This window comes from Mauremys mutica, chromosome 21 (genome assembly GCF_020497125.1).
Source record: "Mauremys mutica isolate MM-2020 ecotype Southern chromosome 21, ASM2049712v1, whole genome shotgun sequence".
Classification (NCBI taxonomy): Eukaryota; Metazoa; Chordata; order Testudines; family Geoemydidae; genus Mauremys; species Mauremys mutica.
Genome location: NC_059092.1, coordinates 1,651,468 through 1,674,366, shown reverse-complemented (window position 1 = coordinate 1,674,366; position 22,899 = coordinate 1,651,468). Strand labels below are relative to the sequence as shown.

Sequence of the window (22,899 nt, the reverse complement as noted above, 5' to 3'; positions counted from 1 at the left end):
TCTCAGGTTTGGACTGAGAATTCCTTGAGACTTTCTAGGGTGCCTTAGGGAAGTGGGACAGGCCCCTGGGTATGGTTACCATGGCAGATGGGGATGGCTGGGAGGTTGGTAATGGGCTTTGGAGCTCCCAGTTCCCTCTGTTCCTGAGGACACTTCTTGCTGGTGAATCCCTAATAACCCCACATTAACTTCTCCCCACTGTCTGGGCAAAAATCACTGGCACATTCAGAAAGAATTTTGCAACTTGCCCAAATAAACCCAAGAACTAAACACAACTGGGGAAAGCAACAAGCCTCAACATATCATATAGATCTGCTGCTGACAGAGACCCCGTCTCATCAGCAGTTCTCTCCCACGCTCCCAGACCGGGACTCTGCCATATCAACAGAGCCTGGCAGCCCCACGCCAGCTCCGCTTGACACCCTACATGGACACCTGGCCACCGCAACCCTTACCCCATTTGCACACAGTCAGAGAGCCTATCTAGACAGATGCCTGTGATGTCACAGACATCGGGCTGCATTTCTGCTAACTCCAGACCCCTTCTGTGATTCCAAACTCCCGCTGCCAGTCGTTGTAACACTCCTGTGAATGGTGTCAGCTGGCAGCAGCCCAGACGGGTGGCCGGGGACTAGAACAACTTGTATAGTCGGGGTGCTGATGATGGAAGCCAGAGCCTGCAGCAGCACCCCTAGTTCCAGAACCACTGGAGGTGGCATGACACCATGCAAGGCAGACTCCTGCACCTTGCAGCCCCTGTTTTTAGTTTGCCAGGGGGCACCACCCTCCCAGAGGTCCCTCTTTTGCAGGCAGTGTCAACATGCAAACTAATTCCTTCCCTGCAACTAAACAGGATGAACAGGCTCAATGAGATTAGCTTGAATTATATCGGATCAGGAGCAGCTGTGATGGTGAAGTTAAATCCCAGCTGGACTCTCCTTGGGCTGCTTGCTCTAGGGAGGCTGGAAATCTCTGAAGAGCAAGCACAGCCCTCCATTCCCTCCTAGGCAGCCCCACTGGGCTCTGGGGTGGCAGCATTAACCCAGAACTCCCAGCCTGTCCCTAGAACTGAGCGCCTGCCTCCCGGCCAGGCTCACAGGTGGAGCGTCCTGTGCAGAGAGCAGCATGACCTCATCTCACATACTGTGCCTTTGATTGCTGCCCTTTCCTTTGCTCTTTGGTTAAGACTTGCACACTGTGCTGAGCAGACAGTCTGTGGATAAACGGAGATTTCCTGTGCATGCTTGAAAGCAGCATTAGCTCATTTTCCAGTCTCTTCTTTAGCACTGCTGTAAGTGCCAGAGCAGAAGCAGCAGCCTTCTGTGAAAGCTCCACCTAGCCCTGAGGAAGGGGCCCTGGCTCTCACAATAACCCCATTGTGTATGGTAGTCTGCGACCTAGGGCTCTGCTCCCTGTATGGGGGGCTGGGCAGAGAGCTCGGCACACCTGGAGCTTTCCCAGGCACGTCTATGGGGACTTGGAAACAAGCACCATTCTTTGCTGATTTCCAGGGCAGACATGGAGCCAGAGGGCCATGGGCCATATTAACAACCCACCGGGAGCCCAGGAACTAAGGAACGGAAAAAAATTATGATCATTCTGCTATGTAAAGTAGGTTAAAAACAGGCTTCACTCCCATGCCCACTGCTCACCCAGGACAAACAATTGCCCCACCCTGCCGACAACAGAGACAACCCTGCCCATCCCCTGACACTGCTGCCCACAAGCCCTGCAGTGCTGGGAGCTAGGGGCCTGAACTCACCAGAGCAGAAAACCCACTTCCTGACACATTGCCATCCCGTTGCATGCGCCAGGCTGGCATCTGTCAGAGCTACTGCCAAGCCGCAGGAAATCACAGCCATTGGTACTCGTGGGTTAACTCAAAGCACCCTGTCTGCCCTGCAAACTGCACCTAGGGAGGGACACATTGGCCCCAGGTCTTTGAACTCTGCCACTGGCAGCTGTCCCCTCCCACTGGGAAAGCCAGAGGCATGGATCTGTGGGACTGGAGAGGAGGCAGCACTGAGCGCTCCATAGTCAAAGCGCTGCTCTGTGCTCTCCTGCCAGCTTACTTCCCTGCCCAGGGAGTGCTGCTTCCTCCAGGCCAATGTGGGAGAACGGGTCACAAACAGCCATGGCAGAGCGTGCAGGCCTTCTCCTCATGGGACATTCCTCGCTGCAGAATGGCACCCTGGCCCAGTCACTAAGGGACAGAGCACTCCTGGCCTGCAGGACCACCAGACAGACAGCGCAGCAGCTGAGATTTCCACCTCAGGGTTCCAGGGAGGAGAGCAGGAGCTGCAGTGTCACCCCTGGCAGGCAACGGTCCCTGCACACTCAACGTCCAACATCTGACTATTGGAGTCTCCCATCCTGGGGCAATGCTACAAGTGACATGAGCTGGGCTCCTGGCTCACAAGTAGTTGATTGTGTACAGCATTCAGCAGTACTAGCAGGAGCTTGGCAGAGGATTGATTCGGGAGCTGCTGACACTGAACTGAATTCGCTCCCCCAGATTGCTTTCAGGTTCCAGTGAGAACATGCAGCTCAAAGCTCCCGGCAGATGGAGTGTCTGAGAGCTGGAAGGCCAGTGGCTGACTGCGTCCTGCTCCTTGCTGAGCAGGTAAAATTAGCAGCCTGGCTGGAACACCATTTGTTTCCAAGGTAAGTAATGTAAAGGCAGTCTGTGGTCTCAGCAGCTCCAGATCCCCAGCCAATGGCCTGGCTTTATGCTTTCAACTAAATGGCTAATTTATAGAGTCGGCTGCTAGCTGTTAAAATGGCCTCTGGCCAGTCAGCTTTACTCACCAATTTTACTAGCATAGTGAGACTTAAGAGCCAAATTGAAAATGCAGGAACTGATGTCTGCCCCTCGTTGTGGAGAGGGGAGACAGACAGACAGACACAGCCCAGGCTACACTGGAGACAGCACTACGGACCGGATAGGTTTTAAAAATCTCTCCCCTTATTTGCAAAACTAACCCCCTGAGGTGGAAAAATGCCCATTCCCTGTGTACGAGCTGAATGCCCAGCAGGGGCCTGCCACAGACGGACATTTCCAGAGAGCAGGTATCTAGGGGCAGAGTAATTCAGAGTAGCAGCCGTGTTCGTCTGTATCCGCAGGAGGACTTGTGGCACCTTAGAGGCTAACAAATTTATTTGAGCATAAGCTTTCGTGGGCTATAGCCCACTACAAACAGTTCTTTTTCTCTCCTGCTGATAACAGCTCACCTTAACTGATCACTCTCCTTTACAGTGTGTACGGTAACACCCATTGTTCCATGTTCTGTGTCTGTGTGTGTGTATATATATCTCTATATCTTCCTACTGTATTTTCCACTGCAGGCATCCAGTGAAGTGAGCTGTAGCCCACGAAAGCTTAAGCTCAAATAAATTTGTTAGTCTCTAAGGTGCCACAAGTGCTCTTGTTCTTTTTTCAGGCCCAAGCCCCTCTAGACCCAGATGCAACAATTATCCACAGCTAGAGACACTCCCCAGACTCACAACTCTCACTGCCAAGAGCACAGAGTGGCGTGTTCCACAAGTACTAACCCCAGGCACTGGAAATGCTGCCACACACCCATTATAGCCAACAAACAGAACCTTCTGTCCCGATGCCCAGAGCACTTTGTGATGCTCAGCTACTTAGATACCGTCTTGCCCCAAGGAGCTCATCTCCTCCTGAGCGGCCAGTGCCAAGAGAGAAGAGATGGCTGAAAAGATGGGAAAAACACTGCAAAAAAATTCCAAATTGTTTCTGGTTTGCAGGGGCCATTTTTCATTTTCCACATTTTTCACAATATTGTAACGGAATTTTTTGTTGAAAGTTTTTGACATTGTAATGGAAATTTTTCTTTATCCGTAAGTGTACGGTTTCAGTAAATGAAACATTTCCACAATAACTTGAATAAGACGGTTGATAAAAACTGCAGAAAATTGTATGAAAAGCAATAAATGTTGACAATTTTTTGTGCTAGGTTTTGCTTTAGAAAAGAACCCATCTTTTGACAAAAAAAGTGTGTGAAAAATATCAGTCGACTCCACAAATATATTCTAATCCCACGTGTGCCGTCTCTCTCTCTCACACACAGCGCTTGTTCCCTGCTGATCTCAGAGCAGCACAAGGGTGAGGAAGGTTGGTATCACTATCAGCATTTCGCAGATTGAGAAGGTGATTTGCCATGGGTCACACAAGAAGTTAGTAGCCGAGCCAGAATTACATCAGGGTTTTCAGACCCCCAGCCAAGCCAAGCTGTCTGCACTGCCTCTCTCTGCTTTATTCTGATTGCTAACCCCAGACTGGGCTCCCTGCTGCAGGCAAACTGGAGCGCACATACAAAAGAGCCACCCTGTCCCTGCTAACGTGGACGCCGTGCCAGGGGCCCGTACCAGAGCACTACACCAGTTTTATGATTTGAGGCAGTTTCTCTCTCATTGCAGCAGGGGCACCAGGAGCAGAGAGACAGAGTCCAGCTGTTGCCAGACACTCAGACGGGGTTGAAGCAAGCAGTGTGACCTCAGGTGACCTGTCTCATGCACCCTCCCCACCCCATTCCTCCACACACTCTGCCCTGCCAGAGTGACATGTGTCACGTGAGTCAGTATCAGACAGCTGCCAGGGAGACTTGGGTCTCAGCAGCAGATACCCTGGAGCTACTGTATTCCCCACTTTCTCTAGGATCCCTGGCTCTGCACTCAGACCCAGCTACTCACATGGGATCAAACAGCTCCATCAACAATTTTAGAGCAGGCACCTTAAAAGCGAAAGCAAAAGGAAAATGACAGCCGGCCCCAGTGCGAACGTTCTTGGGGCCTCTCCGGCTCCAGCCGGAGAGGATCCTCAGACAAGGAGCCAAAGAAACTCAATAGTCCATTTGAAATGACTCATTTGCCAGCTGCCAGTGTCCGGCTCCTGTGACTGTCTGGAAACGCGATTCTGTTGGCAATGGCCACAAGGAAGAACAAAGTGACATAATGGGGCTCACATAAATCTTGCTGACACCTTGGTTTGCAAGGCAGGAGAAGGGGTGGGAAAGGAAAGACCCTCCAGTTGGGCCTGGGCTTCTCTTTCCTCCCCCCGGCGGCTGTCTCCTAGACTCCTCTGTGCACTCACTGGCTCTAGAGACAGACACTTCCCTCTGTCACGCTGCCAAGAACACTTAAGCTCCGTAAGAACCCACTGAATGATCTGGCAGCCCTAAATCTCCGTGGAGAAACCTCTTGCTGATAAGATGGCTGGGCTTTGCTAGCTCCTGGGAGCCATTCAGCCAGACGGAACCAGCGGTGTCGTCACCGTCTCTGGGAACGGGAACACTGGCCGCACACATAGGTGCCCACCTCAAATCCAACCACCCCTATGGCCTGTGACTCAACCCTCGGCCCACCTCGCCCAGGAGGGGCAGGAACAGCCCTTGTGCTGGGGACGGGAGATGAGGCAAGATGGCCAGCTGTGTCCTTAGCACCCACTCTGATAGTGATGGAGCATTGAGGCAGCTCTGAGCTAGAAATGCCTCCCAGAGAAACCCCCTGAATCACACACCCTAGCCACAGTACCTTGAGAGCCCTCCTCTTGTCAATGCAGTTGGGGTTTTGGCAGCACAGAACCTTGTCCTCTGTTAGAGCCCGATCATCTGGAGAAGAAGAAGGATGAAGTTAGCCATCACAGAGCGGGGCGGAAGGGACAGCCAATGGGCAGGGCTGTGCAGTCACACCCAGCCGGGATTAGAGCTGGTGACCCCCAAGGTCACGGTCCCTGGAGCCAGCCAGCCCCAAGGGTCACACTGCTCCCATGGGGACGGCAGATCTCTGCTGGAGAGAGACTGTGCTGGGAAGCCCAGCTCCTGTGGCTCTGTGCTGTAATGACCAGTCTCGAGCAATGCAGGTACGTCTACACTGGGCAGAATGGCTTTAAAACTAGGCCTAGGTTAGAACACAGTTTGAAACTAGTTCCAGCAGAGCCTGGCCAAACCCAGTGACCCACCCCCTCGGCAGTGGGTGCGCCCACACTGGGGTGGAGTCCTGGGGGGAAGTGCTTCAGACAATGGAGCTGGAGCCCAGCATGGGAAGTGCCTTATGCTTCTCCCTTCCTCCCAGTTCTGAGCAGCGACCAAGGAGCAGAAATCCACAGGGAACGGCGTCGGCAGAGCGGAGCGGCAGCAGCAAACCTCCCTGAACTGGCTGACTGTAACGACGTGTAACAGTCCCACGCTTGGCCAGAGGCACCCACACTCGTGGGCCCATTAGAAAGTGCAGGCGTACCCCGTGTATTTACAAGGGGGGGGCAGCTGGAGGAAGGGGGAGAAAAGGAACCAGGCGCACGAGTACACCTGCTGGGGAGCACTACCAAGCAGTCTGCAAAGTGGGGCAGGAGCAACGGGAACTATTATCCTGTGTTCTGAAGTGCCACTTCCCAGCCCGATCAGTGACACTGGAGACCCTCCAGAAACTTGAAACAACTCGGTCAGATGCTCCTGTATTTGGAGCTCAGCGTAATGATTCTGAGCTGCCTTTAGCTACTGAGGTGGACCAGAAAGCGTCCCCAAACCACAAGCGATCCCCAAACCTGGGCAGTTATAACTTCAAGGATAGATTTGTGCTAGTGGGACTGAGCCTGACTCCCAGCCGAGAGCCAACAGGCTGGGAGTTCTCAGCTAACTAGGTATAACCACAGCCTGCGCCTTCCCAAACCTTCACCTCTGTCCGTCACAACAGCACAGGGCACTTTCATGCCACCCATTACCCAGCCGTGAGCCCAGGTTGCAGCTCCTGGACTGTGCTCCCAGGGCAGCTGTTGTCAATGCAGTAACCAGGAAAAAACAACCCTCCCCAAATCCATAGGGCAGAGATGAATCCATCTTTCGCTCCGAGCCTCCAAGATTGGCAACACGCAGAAAATTGAAGCCAAGTGACCAAATCTGATCAACATGGCGATGGGCTGACAGGCTGCTCCAGGGTCAGCCTTTCTGCAGCACTCTTTGGTACTGGAGCATGATCCAGCTTCTAACCCTCAGAATTCATTGCTGACCGACTTCAGAGATTTTACTGGCTACAATTCTAAGCCCCTGATTATACAGAGACGAGATACCATAAACAAAGAGCATTTAAAAGGCCATTATCCTCAGTCCACGGACAGCATCAGGCCAAACAGCCATTACATCTGCTGCTGTCCTGCGAGGACTGACACACCCCAGCTCCTCTCCATTTAGAACACTGAAAGTGGCCACGCGGGCTCCCATTCAAGGGGTGAGATGAAGCATTGCTGCCTTCTCCTTTTAGCCCCATCCGTGGGCTTAGTCCTCTGCTCACCTACCTCCGCCCAGGCTTCTCACACCCCACAATCTCTCTCCTGGGTCTCCCCTGCCAGCAGCTTCGCAGCCAGCTTTCCTTTCCAGCGCTGAATGCCAGGTCTGGGCTGAGGTTGTGCCCAAGTGCCAGGCTGGGAGCTAAGGAGCAGCGACTTAAAGGGCGAAGGAGGCTCCATGCTCGTCTCTTCAGGGAAGCCCCTGAATTTGGCCTATTGTCTCTTTCTGCACATTGTCACTAATCCCTATGCAGCCGCTCATCTTTCCTCAGGGTTTGTGCTCTGCCCTCTGCCTCAGCCAGCCTAGTCCTTCTGCTCTGCCACCAGCATCTACTGTCAGACATGCCTGCCCTCTCACTCGGGTCTGCCTCCGAGCCAGGCAGGAGCTGCGTCCCTGCCACCTCCCTCCAGAGGACGGTTTCTGTGCACCGGGGCGGGGGGCAGAGCCCTCATCCTTACTGTGCTCTGGTTCATGTCAGTGTGAGACTCTGCTCCCCCCACACCCCAGCCGCAGAGTCCCCTGTAGAAATCTGATCCTGCTGAAGGGTGCAGACCAGCAGGTAGATCCCAAGGTCAGAGGCCTTAGAAACACCCTAGACAGATCTCTGTCCCTGCCAGTCCATTAGGTGGCAAGGATGGTGGTCGCACAGCCAGGTGTTCCAGCCCTGTTCCAAATCTACCCCTTTCCCCAGCTACCCATCCCCTTCCCCTCTCCCAGAGCAGGGAGGGCTGGCCTCTGTGCGGGAGCAGAGGCAGCGCAGCGAGAGCAGCAGACAGGTCGCTCCGCACAGCTGCAGATGGGTCAGGACTAGGACTGAGGGCACATGCTTAAAGGCTTCATGGGCCTCAAAAGGCCACTCTGACCAATGACACGCACTAGGTCCATCGACTCCTGGGAGAGCGGGGGAGTCTGACCACCCAAATCACACTGAGGGGCTAACCAGCAGGCACTGACCCCTCCAAGCTGCAGGCTGGCGCTGTGTCAGGACCTGTGCCACCTTACAGCTGCTGGTCAGTGGTCACCCCACTGGCGCGGCTGGCAGAATTCACAGAGCTTCTCTAGAACCGACTCCAAGAATGCAACAGACCATCTATGCAAGGGCACTGCCAGCTGAGCCCCAGCCCAGATCCAGGAGCTCTCACAACACAGCCCTCTGGTACCAGGGCAAGGAGATTTCCAAACACACGACAACACTACCATCTCCCAGCTAGCAGCCTTTGCTGCTGGAAACCACCCAGGGTAGCAGCGTGTCTTGGTCTCTTGTAGACAGACAGACATTTTCAAGTAATGACTGTTCTTTACAGATCCTCTACAGACGTTTGTCATCTGAGATTCCAACCCCAGGTTATTACCCATGGCTAGTACCCAACTCATCCTTGGGACACTAGTTTAGAGAGCAAACACGCTCTGCTTTTATGCATAACGAATCTTTACAGATAAGCCAGACAGGGATGGAACCCAAGTGTAGGGTCCAGGGAAGGGTCCCGGCTATTTTATCTTATACCATCTAGGCAGCTCTTGTGCTAAAAGCAACCCCCTGCTGCTGTAGTGCCCTGGGCCCCAGTCAGGGAAGTACGGGCGGGCAGGCAGGCATTTCAGTCACCCAGCAAGACAAAAAGAAAACAGAAACCCTCCTTTCACAAACCTTTTCCAGAAGGCGCTCCAAGCTCCAGGAGGCTGCAGCTCCCCTGCAAAGCGCCCCCGCAGCACTGAGATCATTTGGTGGTTTTTTGAAGCCAGCAGAGAGACTTTTTTCAAAGCTGTTTTGGGGACTCGGTTCTGTGCCCTGAGTTTCTCTAATCGCTGTCCCTTTCCCACAGAGCCTCCCTCAGTGGAGGCTTTGCAGGGAATAAGGCAGTATCAGCTTCTTATGCAGCTTGGTTTACAGTTTGTATTGTTACACAAACGTGGCAGAGGCAGCCAAGTGTCAGCCCCAGCAGCGACGGCAGATCCTGTCTCCTCCTCAGGAGGAGAGCTGCCACTATTCTGTTTCCAGCCCTGAGGAAGAGCCCAGCACTCACCCACTCATGAAGGAAACCATAGGGACAGGGTCTTTCCTGCTCCATTTGATCCAGTACACCGAGTAGGAGCCGCAAAGGAGCAGCAGGAGAGTTTCCAAGGCGAACGCATCAGGAAGGAGGAAGCGGAGCTGGGAGATGCAGACACAACAGTGCGCTGAGGAAATGTGTTTATCTCAGACTGCGCCTGGGAACACAAGAACTAAGCAGCAGAAACTAAGCCACAGCTCCCCGTGCAGCTCTGCTGGGTGACAGACCTTGGGAGGAAGGCAGCAAAGGGAGGTTGTGACCTCAGAAGAGACACCAAGCTCAGGCAGCCCCAAAACGAGCCACAGAAGCATACATGTGTCAGAGAGGGAGAACAATGGCCAGGATTTACTATTACTAACAATACGTTACGAACCACCTACAAGCTCCATGATCACAAGCCACAAATAAAGCCAGTCCCTGCCCCAAGGCGCTTGTAGTCCCCGCTCGGATCCTGCAAACACGTCGGCAGGGGAGTACGGCTGTGCACACAATCACCCCATGGAGCGCAGTGGGACTGCTCAGATGCATCCACCTTTGCTAGGTCAGGGACTAGAAGACAGGCCTAGGGGAGACAAGCCTCCCTGGGAGAGCCAGGGCAGGGCAGGGCAGGCGGTCAAGGCAGGGCTCTGCGGAAGATGAATGGGAAACCCTTATTTATGCACAGACAGAGATGGGTGTCTGGGAATGCAATGCTGGGAGCTCTCCTGCCACCTCTGCCTCAGTGCTGTGGAGCTGCCCGAGGAAGTGATGGGGGTTACGGGAAGGAGAGGAAGAGTATCCAGGAGACACAGCTCAGGGGCTGGAACACTGGAGTTGCTCCTGCCTGGGGATGGGGACATATTTGGGCTTGGGAAGGAATTTCCCTCCAGGGCAGATTGGCAGAGGCCCTGGGGGGGTTTCACCTTCCTCTGCAGCGTGGGGGGTCACTTGCTGGAGAACTCTCTGCACCTTGAAGTCTTTAAACCACAACTTGAGGATTTCCACAGCTCAGACATAGGTCAGGGGTTTGTTACAGGAGTGGGTAGGTGAGATTCTGTGCCCAGCGTTGTGCAGGAGGTCAGACTAGACGACGATAATGATCCCTTCTGACCTTGAAGTCTATGAGCTTTTCTCGAAGAGCAGCAAGATATTGAGGACCATTCCTCCCAGAGGAACAAGGCAGCAAAGGAGTCAGCAGTGAGAGACAGTAAAGCTGGTGACAGCAGGGCTTCCCCACCCTGGGCCCACAGCAAGCCTGAGCGCGAAGCTAGACCTACATTCCAGTCAGGGCTCCTGGGAACTGGGTCACAGGTGGGAAGGGCCGGATCTCTTCTGCAGACCCAGCGCTAGGCTCCCATTTAGCTGTATCAGCAATGCATGGAGTGTCCCTGCAGAGAACAGACCTTCCTGCCAGGAGCCCCAGGGAGCGGGATTCCCATGGAACGGGCGGAGACACTGGGTCCAGACAGACAACAGGGCTATGCCAGGCCCAGGGGCGGCTCTAGCCATTTCGCCGCCCCAAGCACAGCGGCATGCTGTGGGGGGTGCTCTGCTGGTCGCCAGTCCCGTGGCTCCGGTGGACCTCCCGAGGACGTGCCTGCAGATGCTCCACTGAAGCCGCGGGACCAGCGGACCCTCCACAGGCACGCCTGCGGGAGGTCCGCCGGAGCCGCCTGCCGCCCTCCCGGCGACCGGCAGAGCGCCCCCCGCGGCATGCCGCCTCAAGCACGCGCTTGGCATGCTGGGGCCTGGAGCCGCCCCTGGCCAGGCCTCGGACGCTCCAGCCAGCTGGCATCACTGCAGAACCCGAGCAGTGGGCCCTCCCCACCAGGCAGCACCAGTCACAGACATGAGAGCAGCAGCAGAGTTTCTGGGCTGGTTTTTGCCACCTGAAGCAGCCAGGCGAGTGCCCCCAGCTGTTCGACAGAGACTCACACAGCCCTCAGGCTTTGCACAGCAAACCCATAGTGCTCCCCTGGGGGAGATGGGAAGATCATTGCACTGCAAATCCCAGATCAGCTCCTCGTAAGCTGCCTTCTACAAGGATTCCACTTTCCCAGCTTACACGGGGTGCCTGAGCACCAATCGCCCCAGAGCATGACCTGATCCTCTAGGGTTGCACCATCCCCCAGGGATGCCAACCCCCACACTTCCCCAGCCTACCCCACACACAGTGGAAGCTGCCCCGTGGTTTCATCCTCCCATTTAGCCCCAAGCAAACTGAATGCTTAATACAAGACTGCAGGCATGTTCCTCAGCTGAGGCTGTGCAGTGACTGGTGCCTCACCTTCTCTGGATTCTGCCCACACTGTGCCTGGCTCTAGCTAGCACCATCCACTCACAGAGCTTCAGCTTTACAAAGGCTCAAGCACTCTCCGTGCCGAGACTGGCCACTCGGCCAATAAGCAGGGTGAGCGTTGTTCCGCTGCAGAGCTCCCAGGGGCTAGCCGGGCTGCATTGCGCTCAGCACAGCCCCAGAGTTCCTGATTCCAGTCAGGCCAGAGCTACCTGTGTTATTCTCCTGGACAAACAGGCCCCAGCCCCTTCACTGAAGGGCCATCTCACCGGCACCTTCTGCCTTCACTTCTCCCCAGAAGAGCACATGGAAAACCAAGCCTCAGCCGAGCTCCCAGACTCAGGCTCTGGGGAATGCTGGCGTGTGAGGAATGATACCGCAGAACCACATCCCGCTCGGGAAAGCCATGTCCCTCTCACACCGCTGCTGCACGGATGGCCTGTGTTTAGCTGCTACACGGCGAGGCTGAGGGATGGTTAAATCACTCTATTCTGGGGCAGGGCCTATGCCTGGTCACTGGGACTGTAAGACTGCAAAGCCCTAGGAAATGTCCCCTTGGCCACTGGGAAATGGACTGGAGGGGCCCTTCCCATCCCTGACGTGTCTGGTTCTCCACAGAGAGTTCTGTGTGAATGCACCAGGATGGCTCTTCTCAGCCAGACTCCACTGCTAGGCACTGCTGGCTCAGGGCTCCGCGAGCAGAGAGCACTGCCCTGAGGCACACGGACGTGCTTGAAAGGGGCACGTGGCCTTAGCTGGAGTCGCGTGTCTCGTTCTTTCCTAGCACAGCCCAGCACCTTGTGTGTCTCACCCGGTGGGGGTGGGGGGCAGAGTTCCAGTTGTCAGGCAGCAGGACCTTTGGGGCAGACAGAATTACCCTGAGGTATGAATGAAGTGCTGGTGGTTGCGACAGTGTCAGTCTGGGGGAGACGCACTGTGTTGGATGCCGCTCTCCATCCTTGTCCAGCGTGGACTGGGGAAGGCAGCCAGAGCCTTCAGAGAGGGGCTCCGAGAGCACACTCCCCCTGCAGACCCCTCCAGGCCCTCTGTCCTTCCCCCAGGCCAGCCTACAGAGCTGCTGCGCTTCCAGTGAAACCCACTAAACCCGCCTGTGGTATGACTCAGCTTCCGGGCTGCGCAGTGAGTGGCTCCTGGGAACTGGGGGCTCATTTAGTCTGGTTTTGTATTTTAGGGTCACTTGTAGGTGCCTGAGTCTTCAGCTGAGGCTAGTTTCTGGAAAAATATGACTCTGCAGAGGGATGTGGCTCTTCGCTGGATCTGGGTTTGTATCTTCCAGAGACCACTAGCTTCCTGGATGCTCTACCTATATGTCCAGGCTCTGTTTGGCTGAGAGAAAGGCCAGATGCTCCTTTGAAAGCACGTTACACAGAACAGAGAGAATGGGGGACCATGTAACTCCCGAGGGAGTAGTAGGGCCTCCATTCGCATGCAATTTATCCTGTTTACGAGAGTTTTATATACATGTGCACGGATAATCATCACAGAAACAAGCAATGTGGGAACAGTAGGAACAGATCTAAAGGGACTCTCTGAAATGGAAAGACTGGCAGTAAAGGAGAAGGGAAAGGAAATGGCTGTCTGGAATCTGGTGTATCTGTTATACAGCCCTAGACTATAATGAGTACTCGTACGGCTCTCCCTCATATGCATCATTTCTAAAAACTCCTCCCAGGTCTCCTGGACCTTTGTCAACTCATCAGCCCACCAGCATCTCACCACCTCAAAAGCAGCAAGATTTCCTGTGCACTGAAACTAAGTTTCGAATATCAGCGGAGTCAGAGTCTGCAATTCACAGTACAGACTAACAACCAGAGTGATTGGAATTGGAATTCACACTGTATTTCAATTAATCCTTTAGAGGCTGCAGGATCGAGAGGTTGGCATGCTAAGGATTCATGTGCTGGCAGTCTGGGGAAAGCCAGTGATTTAAGGGTTAAGCCTGCAGTCTAAATCGAAGGTTTTACTACGGAAGGTTTAAACTGAGGTTTAAGAATTCTAAGAATTCTAAGAGGACGTATCAAACACTGATCTAATTATCCCAAGGGGGAAGCCAGTCCCAGAACAGTGACATGGAATCGAAAGGAATCCACCTCCTGTAGAGACAGTCCCACAAGGACTCTCTTCAGCTTATGTCAAACCCAGAGGCTGTGCAACTAGAAGAGCAGCATTAAGGAACACTGAGCGTCTTCTGGGTGAACCTCCCCCGGGAGGGCGACACCAGCCCACACGCAGAACTGCCCAGGGTTCATATATGGCAGGGCCACCAGCTCCCTGCTCCTCTCCCCCCCCCCCCCCCGGACCCTGCCACCAAGACAAACAAATAGGTTTCTTATCCTCTCAAGCGGATGGTGGAGGAAATATCTGACTGCTGGCTGCAAAACTGTTTTTCAAACGTTTTGAAGTAAAAGGCTGAGAGGAGCAGAGCTCCCAGGGGGCTGCTGGCATGGAGCTCAGCGAGAGCGGTGAGTCTGAGCGTGCAGGGCTGCTGTTTGTACAGGTGGCAGCAATGCCGCTGCTGCTTTCAGGGCAGGTTTGTATTTAGCACCTAACCAAGTGCATTACAACCTCTCTCTTCCCGTCAGCATCACACGGGCTACACGGAGCTTGACCGTAGCTTGAATTTCTCTTTGACCTGCCACTCTGGGCACTGCCAGCAGATGACTCACAGCTGGAGCTCCAAAAACGTCCAATAATCTCAAACACAGAAATGGGCCAAAGCTGCAAACCTTCCCTAATATGGAGATTTTATCAATGGGTCACAAAGCAGTGGGAACCACAGCTCAGCACAGAGAATCCCTATTTACCCACAGGTGAAGGAATATAAAGGATCCCAGAGAGACTGAGACACGGACATTCTTATTGCAAAGGGATGTGGCCAGTCAGCAGGGCAAATGTGGCTCAGGCTGCAATGAGCAAGTGGACGCAGTGCCAGCATCCTTGCCAAATTCCAGCTCAGGTGATTACATCCCGCTGACCTAAATCCCTTTTCACTTCTACTGGATGCAGGAGTCTTCACTGCCTGTCACAAACCGTCCCACAGTGATGTTGTGCACTGTCAAACAGCTGCTGTGTTACACCACAGAGGTGACTGCAATTCAGTGGCACATCCCTTACCTACTTTGCAAGGGCACGGGGAGGCTCAGCTCATCAGGGTTTGTAAAGTGCTGCGAGATCCTCAGGTGAAAAGCTCTAAAGACAAAGGCTTTTCAATGAAGCTGTCCCAGTAACAGCAACAAGCTCTGCACGTGAATCCACTTGTGCCAGGCAATACACAAAGCTGGCTCTGCAAAGGGGAGCATGTCTCCATGGGTCTACTCTTCCCCCTCCCCCCCCAGCTCCAGGCTTTGAGAAGTACACCCCATCTCTGCCCTTCCATGGGAGAAATGCTGCTTCCAAAGACAATCAGTCTGGGTTACACTCACTCGCCCACATGTCGCTTGGAAAACGATGGGGAAGACTGTCCCACAACAATGGAGCTCTGACCAAACCCTTGGCGAGCATATTCCATAACCAGAAGCTTTGCTCCAATTCATCAGCTCACGTGACCCCTGCTGCTCCCACTAATTGAATGCACAATAGACTCATTTTAATCAGACTTACCACCTCAATGAACGACTCCACTGTCTCCCAGCAAAGGGCTGCTGGAACCACCTAGGCACATGCCATCATTCCTGGCCAAGGCAGAGAAGCCAATCCTGAGGCTACAGCTGTCCCGGTCCAAGATCCCAGACAGCTGGTCTCCAAGAGTGACAAGGGTGAAGGAGTTGAAGCTACTGATTGGTTTCAGCTACTAGTGAGACGGTCCAGCGTCTGTGACTAGGGAAGGTGACGTGAAGAGCCAGGCTGCTAGAAGGGAGCTGAGCCTGGCAGAGACAGGAGAAGCAGAACAGAGGCCAGAAGAGGGGAGAAGGAGACCCAGAGCTGCTTCAGCCAGGCCAGAAGCAGCAATGGAAACAGGCCTGGAGCAAGCACTGGGACAGGGACAGAGTTGGGGAAAGCACTTTGCTCATTACTGAAGGCTCTGGTGGATCTCACAGGTTTCCTTTATGTCCCAGGACAGAATCCCCTCCTGCCTGAGGATTAAGTGCGTTCAGGGGAGGCAGCCGCCCTAGAATTTCCATGTTCCACTCAGATACACAAAGCCAGCCCTGACCCATTTCAGAACGGGGCTTTCCTGAGGGTCTTCTCGACTTTACTACCTTGTATTCTATGGCTCCAAAGATGTGCTGGGCAGATGCAAAATAACCACCCCAGCTGCAAACAGTGAACGATCGAAACTCAGACAGGGGATGAAGATGAGGGAGGGAGGGAGGGATGGGGGGGGATGAGATCATCGCAGGGTTACTCAGATGGAAGCAAAACATGGAAAAAGTTAAAGTTAAGAACTGTAAAAATACTAGCTCCTGCCCCTTGTTGTGGGCACCGCACAAGGAGTGAGCATCTGTGAGACTTAACAACAGAGAGAGCAGGGAACCAGTCTATAAGACAGTCTCATTTGGAACGACCTTCACTGAGTAGTCAATAAATACAACAGGCACTTTATGTGTAGCACTTTCCATTCATAGAGCTCCGTGCCCTTTGGGGGATTAGCACCAATTGCCCACGTGCAAATGGGGAAACTGAAGCCTAGAGTGACTGGCCCAAGTCACACAGGGAGGTGAACATGACTAGAACCTAGATCTCCTGAATCACAGTCCTGATTCCACTGGACGGTGCTGCTGCCCTATGGGCATAATTCCTTCCAGCCCAAAGGGATCCAAGAGTTTTACACGGCTGGGAAAGGGACTGTGGTTTGTGCAGTGCTGTGTGTTGCTAGGATGAAAGGCGCTCTGGCACTGCAAAGCAGACACAAACGGAGTCTCATTACTTGGCCAGACTGGGATGGGCCTGCCCTGAATACAGCTACCAAAGCAGACAGGGGTGGTGGAGCTCAGGAAATACTCAGCGGGATCTACCTGCTGCCAAAGGAATATTTAAGTAAATAATGAAACCAGCTCCTTAAGAGGGTCAATTCACATCAGGCCTTGGCCTTCTTCCTTTCTCCATCTGTCCCTTTCATCTCCCTCCATCCCTCTTTGCTCCCAGCCCATGACCTTCTCCTGCCAGGAATTAGGAGCCACAGAGCAATTGCCCAAGAATAAACAACTGCTTGTGCCACTGTCTGGACAATGGTGATTAGCTAGTAACAAGCAAGGAAGTGGGTTGGCTAATGCTCTGGGAGAACCCAGCTTTTCTGTCTGGAAGATGCAGTAGGAATCAGGGCCCCCAGCCTCTTGTGGAAATATCTCCAGCACGTAGATTCCATGGGGGCTCCCAGGTAACTTGCTAGAATGCATTTCCCTTGGCCAGGTCCCCGTGGCAGCCCAGGCTTTGCTGTCACATTAGTTCTGGAGGAGGAGGAGAAAACAAGCTTTTACCCACTTAAAGCAGCTTGGGAGGAAGCCAAGACAGACATGAGCACAAAGAGCAGAGACCAGGCCCACTGGAGACTGCCAGCACCCAAAAGGGTGAGAGAGATGAGAGAGGCGCACAGGCATTGCCAGGAAGGATCAGACCTGTGGCCCATCTAGCCCAGAATTCCACCTGTAAAATGGCCAACACCAGGTGCTTCAGAGGTAGGAGCAGGAAACTCCTACTCCCTAGTAGTCAGAGATTGATTGAAACCCTGAAGCAGGAGGTTTGATCTCTAGCAACATTCATGCTTTCATTGACTCTGGCTACTCTTGTTATCCCTGGGCGGGCCATCCCTGTCGGAGCCGTGGGGCAGGCGGTGACACAGCTACTCTTGCAATCTGAACAAGTCTAGGTCCTGTAGCGATGTCTGTGTCCCAGGGCTGGGGCTCCTCAGCTGCAACTCAGACCCACCCCGGCTACCAACTCAGTGAATGCCCCAGCATCCAGGGGCCCAGCTACCCTCGAGATAATGGCACAGGGACAGTGCAAGATTTCTGGAGGGGGACTCGGAGACTTTCAGGCCCAGAAGAGACCAGTCTGGCAGGCCACAGGGTTTCCTGCTGAAGGGGTTGGGGTGACCTGGCGTCAGTGCCCAAGCACTCAGACAGGTTTCAGCACAGCTTCAGCATTTCAGCCCTCCAGCCCTCTCTCAAAAGGGAAGGCAGCCAGCGATGTAGAACGGTCTGCCCTCTGGGAGGGCTTGGGCAGGCAAAGGACCTTTCCCGGGGTCAGCACTATAGAGCCAGAGAGCAGGAAGCAAGCCCCTGGGGACAGCCCTGCACCCTGGATGGCAGGGCACTGCCAGCAGAGACGTGGCTATCGGCACTTGGGACAAACAGGGCTGTCGGAGGGGAGCGTGGCACGGTCTCTGGAGGGTGCAGGGAATAAGGGAGTCAGACAGTGGAGCAGAGACCCACGCACAGTTCTGATGAGAGAATGTCACCACCAGGAATAAAGCCTGGGTAACATAAAGATTCCTAAATCCACTGGCAAGGGAGCCCCAGAATGGGTTTACAATCTGCTTTAATCCAAAGCAGTTCAATTAGTCTTTAAGACAAATCCTATTGTGATGCTTTTCTTATGCACCATGTTTCATAGTTTTAAAACAGCAGCCCTTTGGTTGTTCACTCCAAATAAAGTCGTTTCAGATACTGAAACAGGCTGCCCTGGCTCAGCTAGTGCCCAGACACTGGCCACAGGTGGGTGGGTCAGTGGGAGGGGCAGGGGGATGCACAACATTGCTCAGATCCTGCTACCATGGATCTGTGGCAAATTAAAACAACGTGTCTGTGTAACAGTAGGTCCCTGCCATGGGTACCTGTCAGCATCAGCCTTGAGGCTTATGGTAACATGGGTTTAGGGAAGGCTGGAAGAGCAGAGGCAGCTCATAACCAGCAGCTGGCAGCGCTAGCACCTGCATGCTGCCCTAGCCAGCCCCAGAGGACCTGAAAGGAATCATGGCATCACATGGCACTGCTGCTGATGGGACAGCAGGAAAGCAGCCCGGGTCACTCAGTGGCCATCCAAGATGACAGGATGGTGCTGGCAGGAAAAGGAAGCCAGAGGGAGAGAGATCCCAGTGTTGACAGCCTGAATTCCGTGCTCAGCAGGCACTGCAATGAAGAGCCAGGGTTGGCATAGCAAGAGCTACAGTAAGCCAGGATTGATGGCACTGGCACCGGGATGCAGAGGACACAGTATTGGAACAGCAAGGTGTGCGCTAGGCCAGGCTGGAGCCTGAGTAGCACCTACCCACAGGCTGGTGACTCAATCTGCCCAACATTGACAATGTTAGTGGAGGTGCAGAGGATGCAGGCAAATCTCTCCTGCCCATGGCAGCAGGCTCCTCAGGGCAGCAGTGTCACATAAGCAGCCTTCCAGAGTCAGAGGGACCCCAGGGCTTTGCCCCTGGCTTCCAGCAGCAGAGGATTTCAGGGGCAGGCCTTTGCCAGCGTGGAGGGGAAGGCCGGCCAGTGGCATCTCTTGGAAGGGGTCACACACTGCAGCACCAGGAGGGCTCTAGGTGCTCAGACCTGATGTCATGCAGGCCACGTGCCGGCCAGTTAGGGTTATTAGGCACAGTCTAAATCTGGGCTAAGCTGATAAAGTTAAACTGCCTGCCCAGAACTAATCACCCTCAGTAACTAGCCGTGTCACCGTTACTTAGCTGAGATCACAGAGAACAGCACCGTTTAATGAGGCCTTCTGTGAACCAGGCTGCGCTGCCTGACAGGTATGGAATGGGGAGGCTCTTTCCTCCTAAGCCGCTGCCGGTGTGTGGCACTCACGGCACAGTGCCCACAAGCAGTGAGTTTCCAGTGCCAAGTTCGCAGACGGTGCTTACAGAGGAAACAGTAACAATGGCAATAAGTAGCAGACCAGGGAAAAGCTAAATATAAAGTGCCTGTCTACAAAAGTGTTTTTTCTCCTGCTGATAACAGCCCACCTTACCTGATTACTCTCGCTATAGTTAGTATGGCAACACCCATTTTTTCATGTCCTCTGTGTATATATATCTTCCTACTGTATTTTCCACTGCAGGCATCTGATGAAGTGGGTTTTAGCCCATGAAAGCTTATGCTCAAATAAATGTGTTAGTTTCTAAGGTGCCACAAGGACTCCTGTTCTTTTTGCTGATACAGACTAACACGGCTGCTACTCTGAAACCTGGGACCTGATATAGCCACCGCAAAGGTGGGACCCGTCTGACTCCCACTGAAGCCAATGGGAGCTTTGCTATTGACACAGAAAGGGAGCAGGATCATTTGAACATACTTAGCCTTGGGGGAAAGAGTGGGCAGAAGAGCCAGCAGGAAGTTCCTGAGGCGGGACGAACTCTCCTATACCTCAGCAGAATGGCACAGTGGAGAGGGCTCCCTGTAGATTTCGTTTAGTGGGGTGGGCGGGAGGCACTAACCCTGCACATTGCTACAGATCCCTGTTCTGTTTTGGTTGGTAGGCACAAATCTGACAATTTTTCTGAGAAAAGGGCCCCCTCCAATGCTTATTCGGGTAAGTCCTGCTCCTCCGAGAGCTGGAAACCTCACACCTGTACTCCGAAAAGGTACCAGTCCCCTCCCACTTCACACATCCCATACCTGGAAACCACTCCATCTGTGCAAGCAGCTCTCTCCTCTCTAAAGGGAAGCAGCTCCCCTGAGAGGCATGGGATTAACTAGTGCCAGCTGGGAACACGAGCAGCCTGAAATTCTGCAGGAATTCCGGAAGTTTGCTGGGATTTCCCCATTTCTTCCTATGTTGCTAAAACAAACTCCTTGTTCACCTTCATTTTCACCAATAAAACCAGGACTCTGCATGAGCCAATGAGGGAGTGGGACACAGGCCAAGACCACGGGAAGATTTCATCAGCAGAAAAACTGCCTTCTGTCCTTTCAGAATATGCAAACAACTGCAGCCAAAGGCAGCTGCCATTCCACTCTGTGTGAAGCCAGTAAAAACTCGAGACTGCAGTTTCCACTAGCAGGATCCATTTCCCCCACCCCTTCCAGTAGCTTTGAGACTTAGATAAAATAATTCATTCATCATTCAGTCCCTGAAGTGTGAACAGACAGAGGACTTGTGGCCCCAGGGCTGTCAATTCAGCACTTGTAAATTCTCTCAAGAAAGAGAAACCTCTGGTAGCTGTGCTGGGAGTTAACAGGAAATGTAACAATGAATACCCAGGAGAGACAAGCTGTGTGCCTGAGTACTGTGGAGCAGGTACCCTGCTTGCTGCACACAGCTTCAGAAATAGTTGCTAGGTATTGGTGCGGAAGAGACTTTACAGGCCTGAACCAGTCACTGATTCCAGATGGAAAATTCAAATGTATTTCTCAAAGGGAATTTGCTACCATGACTGGGCCTTTTCCAATGGGAACAAGTAGCCCCTTCCTATGGAGGGAGCCACGCAAGAGTAACAATCATTGTGCCCCGAAGCCTAAAGGCTGGCATAGGGCATGAACCAAATGCCCTGCACAAGCATAATTTTCAGGTTTGAAAGGGACATGAAAGCTTTGAATTCTAGGGTTCCTGTGAGCAAGTTTCAGCTCGTTGCTATTAGGAGCAAGTTCCTCATTTCATTGGAAGGAAATGATCCACCACCTCTGCACACCCGTCTCCTTCCAGGAGTCGGTCTCTGCAGGAACAAAATCTTACCTTGGCTCTTTTCCTATTGCTGCCCCTGGGCCCCAGCAGTCAGCCAATATCTTGGGTCTTGCTGGGTTGTTTCCATTAGGAGGAGAAACAGATTATGAGTCAGATATTTCCTTGGTGCCATCCTGTTTATTTAAAAAGCATGGACATCAAGTCTTTTTCCCAAACAGCAGCAGGCAGTTTCCTCGCTCAGAATCCCATGTCTGCCTTTCCTGCGACTGCTGGGCCCAAAAGAATCCCAGCTTCCACTCATCACTACTACTCTAACTCATTATCTCTCTTTCTATCGCACACACACAATGCCCCAGCCTCTGCACTTGCAATCAGTATCCCGGGAAACCCCTGAGCTTCTTGTTCAGGCCCTCCCATGTTGGCCCAGGCCACGGGCAGTGGCTTCTATCAGCTACAAAGGGGCAATTAATTGCGCCTTCATTTAGCCATCATAACATTATAAAGTTTGAGGGAATCGTTGATGCTAACGAGAGAAGAAACAAGAGAGAGGCAATGTTCTCCTGAAGGACTGTGGTCTCTCCAAAGGCTGCTAGGACGGAATGTGAAACTGAACACAAAAGAGGGTGACTAACTCCAGGCCAGTAGCTCAGAATTCCTCCCACTCTCTGCAAAGGGAATCTCATCTCTCCTCCAACAATCACCCCAGGGGCCCAGAGCAGATACATTTATTGAACAGAACTGAGCTCCTAGGCAGCTTTCATTGGGCTGGCGGAGAAGGAGCCATTGCGGTCAGTGATGGCATGACTGGGAGAAGAGAAGACTGGATTCGGCACAGGCTGCTGGGAGAGCCTACGAGAGTCATAGGCCACCGTCACTCCAGTGAGGGCGCCGTGGAGAGTCTGTGCCATATCTGAAAATCCTGCAGCTCCGCTCCCTTTGGGTGTGGTGATGCTTGGTGCATACCCCGACCCCCCAGGAGGGCTTTGTGAGTAACAGAGACTGAATCCCCTGGGACCCGTTGGAGAGGCAAGGAGCAAGGCCATTTCTGGCCACACACAAGGACTCAGTTTATTCAGAGTTACAGAGCCTCGTACTCAGTTTCGGGAGGGATGGGAAGCCCAGCATGTAGGGATGAGTCTGGGATGGACATGTGAGCCCGGCTCCCAGCGGGGTGCCTCAGGAGGGTCAGACTAGCATGATAACTGCTCGTCTAGAAAGGGGGGGGGTTCATAAGCCTGGCTGATATCTAGTGAAAACCAAAGGCCTTGTCCCACATGCTGCCATGGCCATGCTGAGGCAAGAGGGAACACGTCTCACTGTAACATCCTGCCCAGAACTGAGGCACAAATACCTGAGTCAGGAGCACTAAGCCCACAATTAGCAGCAGTGTTACCGTGTCTGCAGGAGATAGCTGGACGCACCTTCCCGGTTACAGGGCGAGTTGTCCTCTACAGCAGTGGTTGTAAACCAGGGGTACATGCACCCCTGTGGGCATGCAGGGGTCTTCTGGGGGTACATCAGCTCATCTAGAGATTTGCCTAGTTTTACAACAGGCTACATAAAAAGCACTAGCAAAGTCAGGACAATCTAAAACGTCATACAGACAATGACTTGTTTATACGCTCTATATGCTATACACTGAAATGTAAGCACAATATTTATATTGCAATTGATTTGGAATATAAATATTTTTATG

General features: G+C 53.2%; 1 protein-coding gene across 9 annotated transcripts in view; it reads right to left on the bottom strand.

The window, feature by feature from the left end:
- Nucleotides 1–22,899, bottom strand: part of PLEKHG5 (pleckstrin homology and RhoGEF domain containing G5) — a 102,585-nt gene that overhangs the window by 48,690 nt on the left and 30,996 nt on the right. For 4 of the 9 annotated variants that reach the window (XM_044996268.1, XM_044996269.1, XM_044996274.1 and 1 more), the window contains one exon: nt 5,554–5,630. The exons of 2 other annotated variants lie outside the window; for them this stretch is intronic. In XM_044996268.1, coding sequence (XP_044852203.1) covers nt 5,554–5,630 — 77 coding nt within the window. Of the gene's footprint in view, nt 1–5,553; nt 5,631–8,946; nt 9,301–9,322; nt 10,246–15,245; nt 15,265–22,899 lie in introns of those variants that run through there. 3 more of the 9 variants (XM_044996275.1, XM_044996272.1, XM_044996273.1) reach the window with 3 other exon arrangements.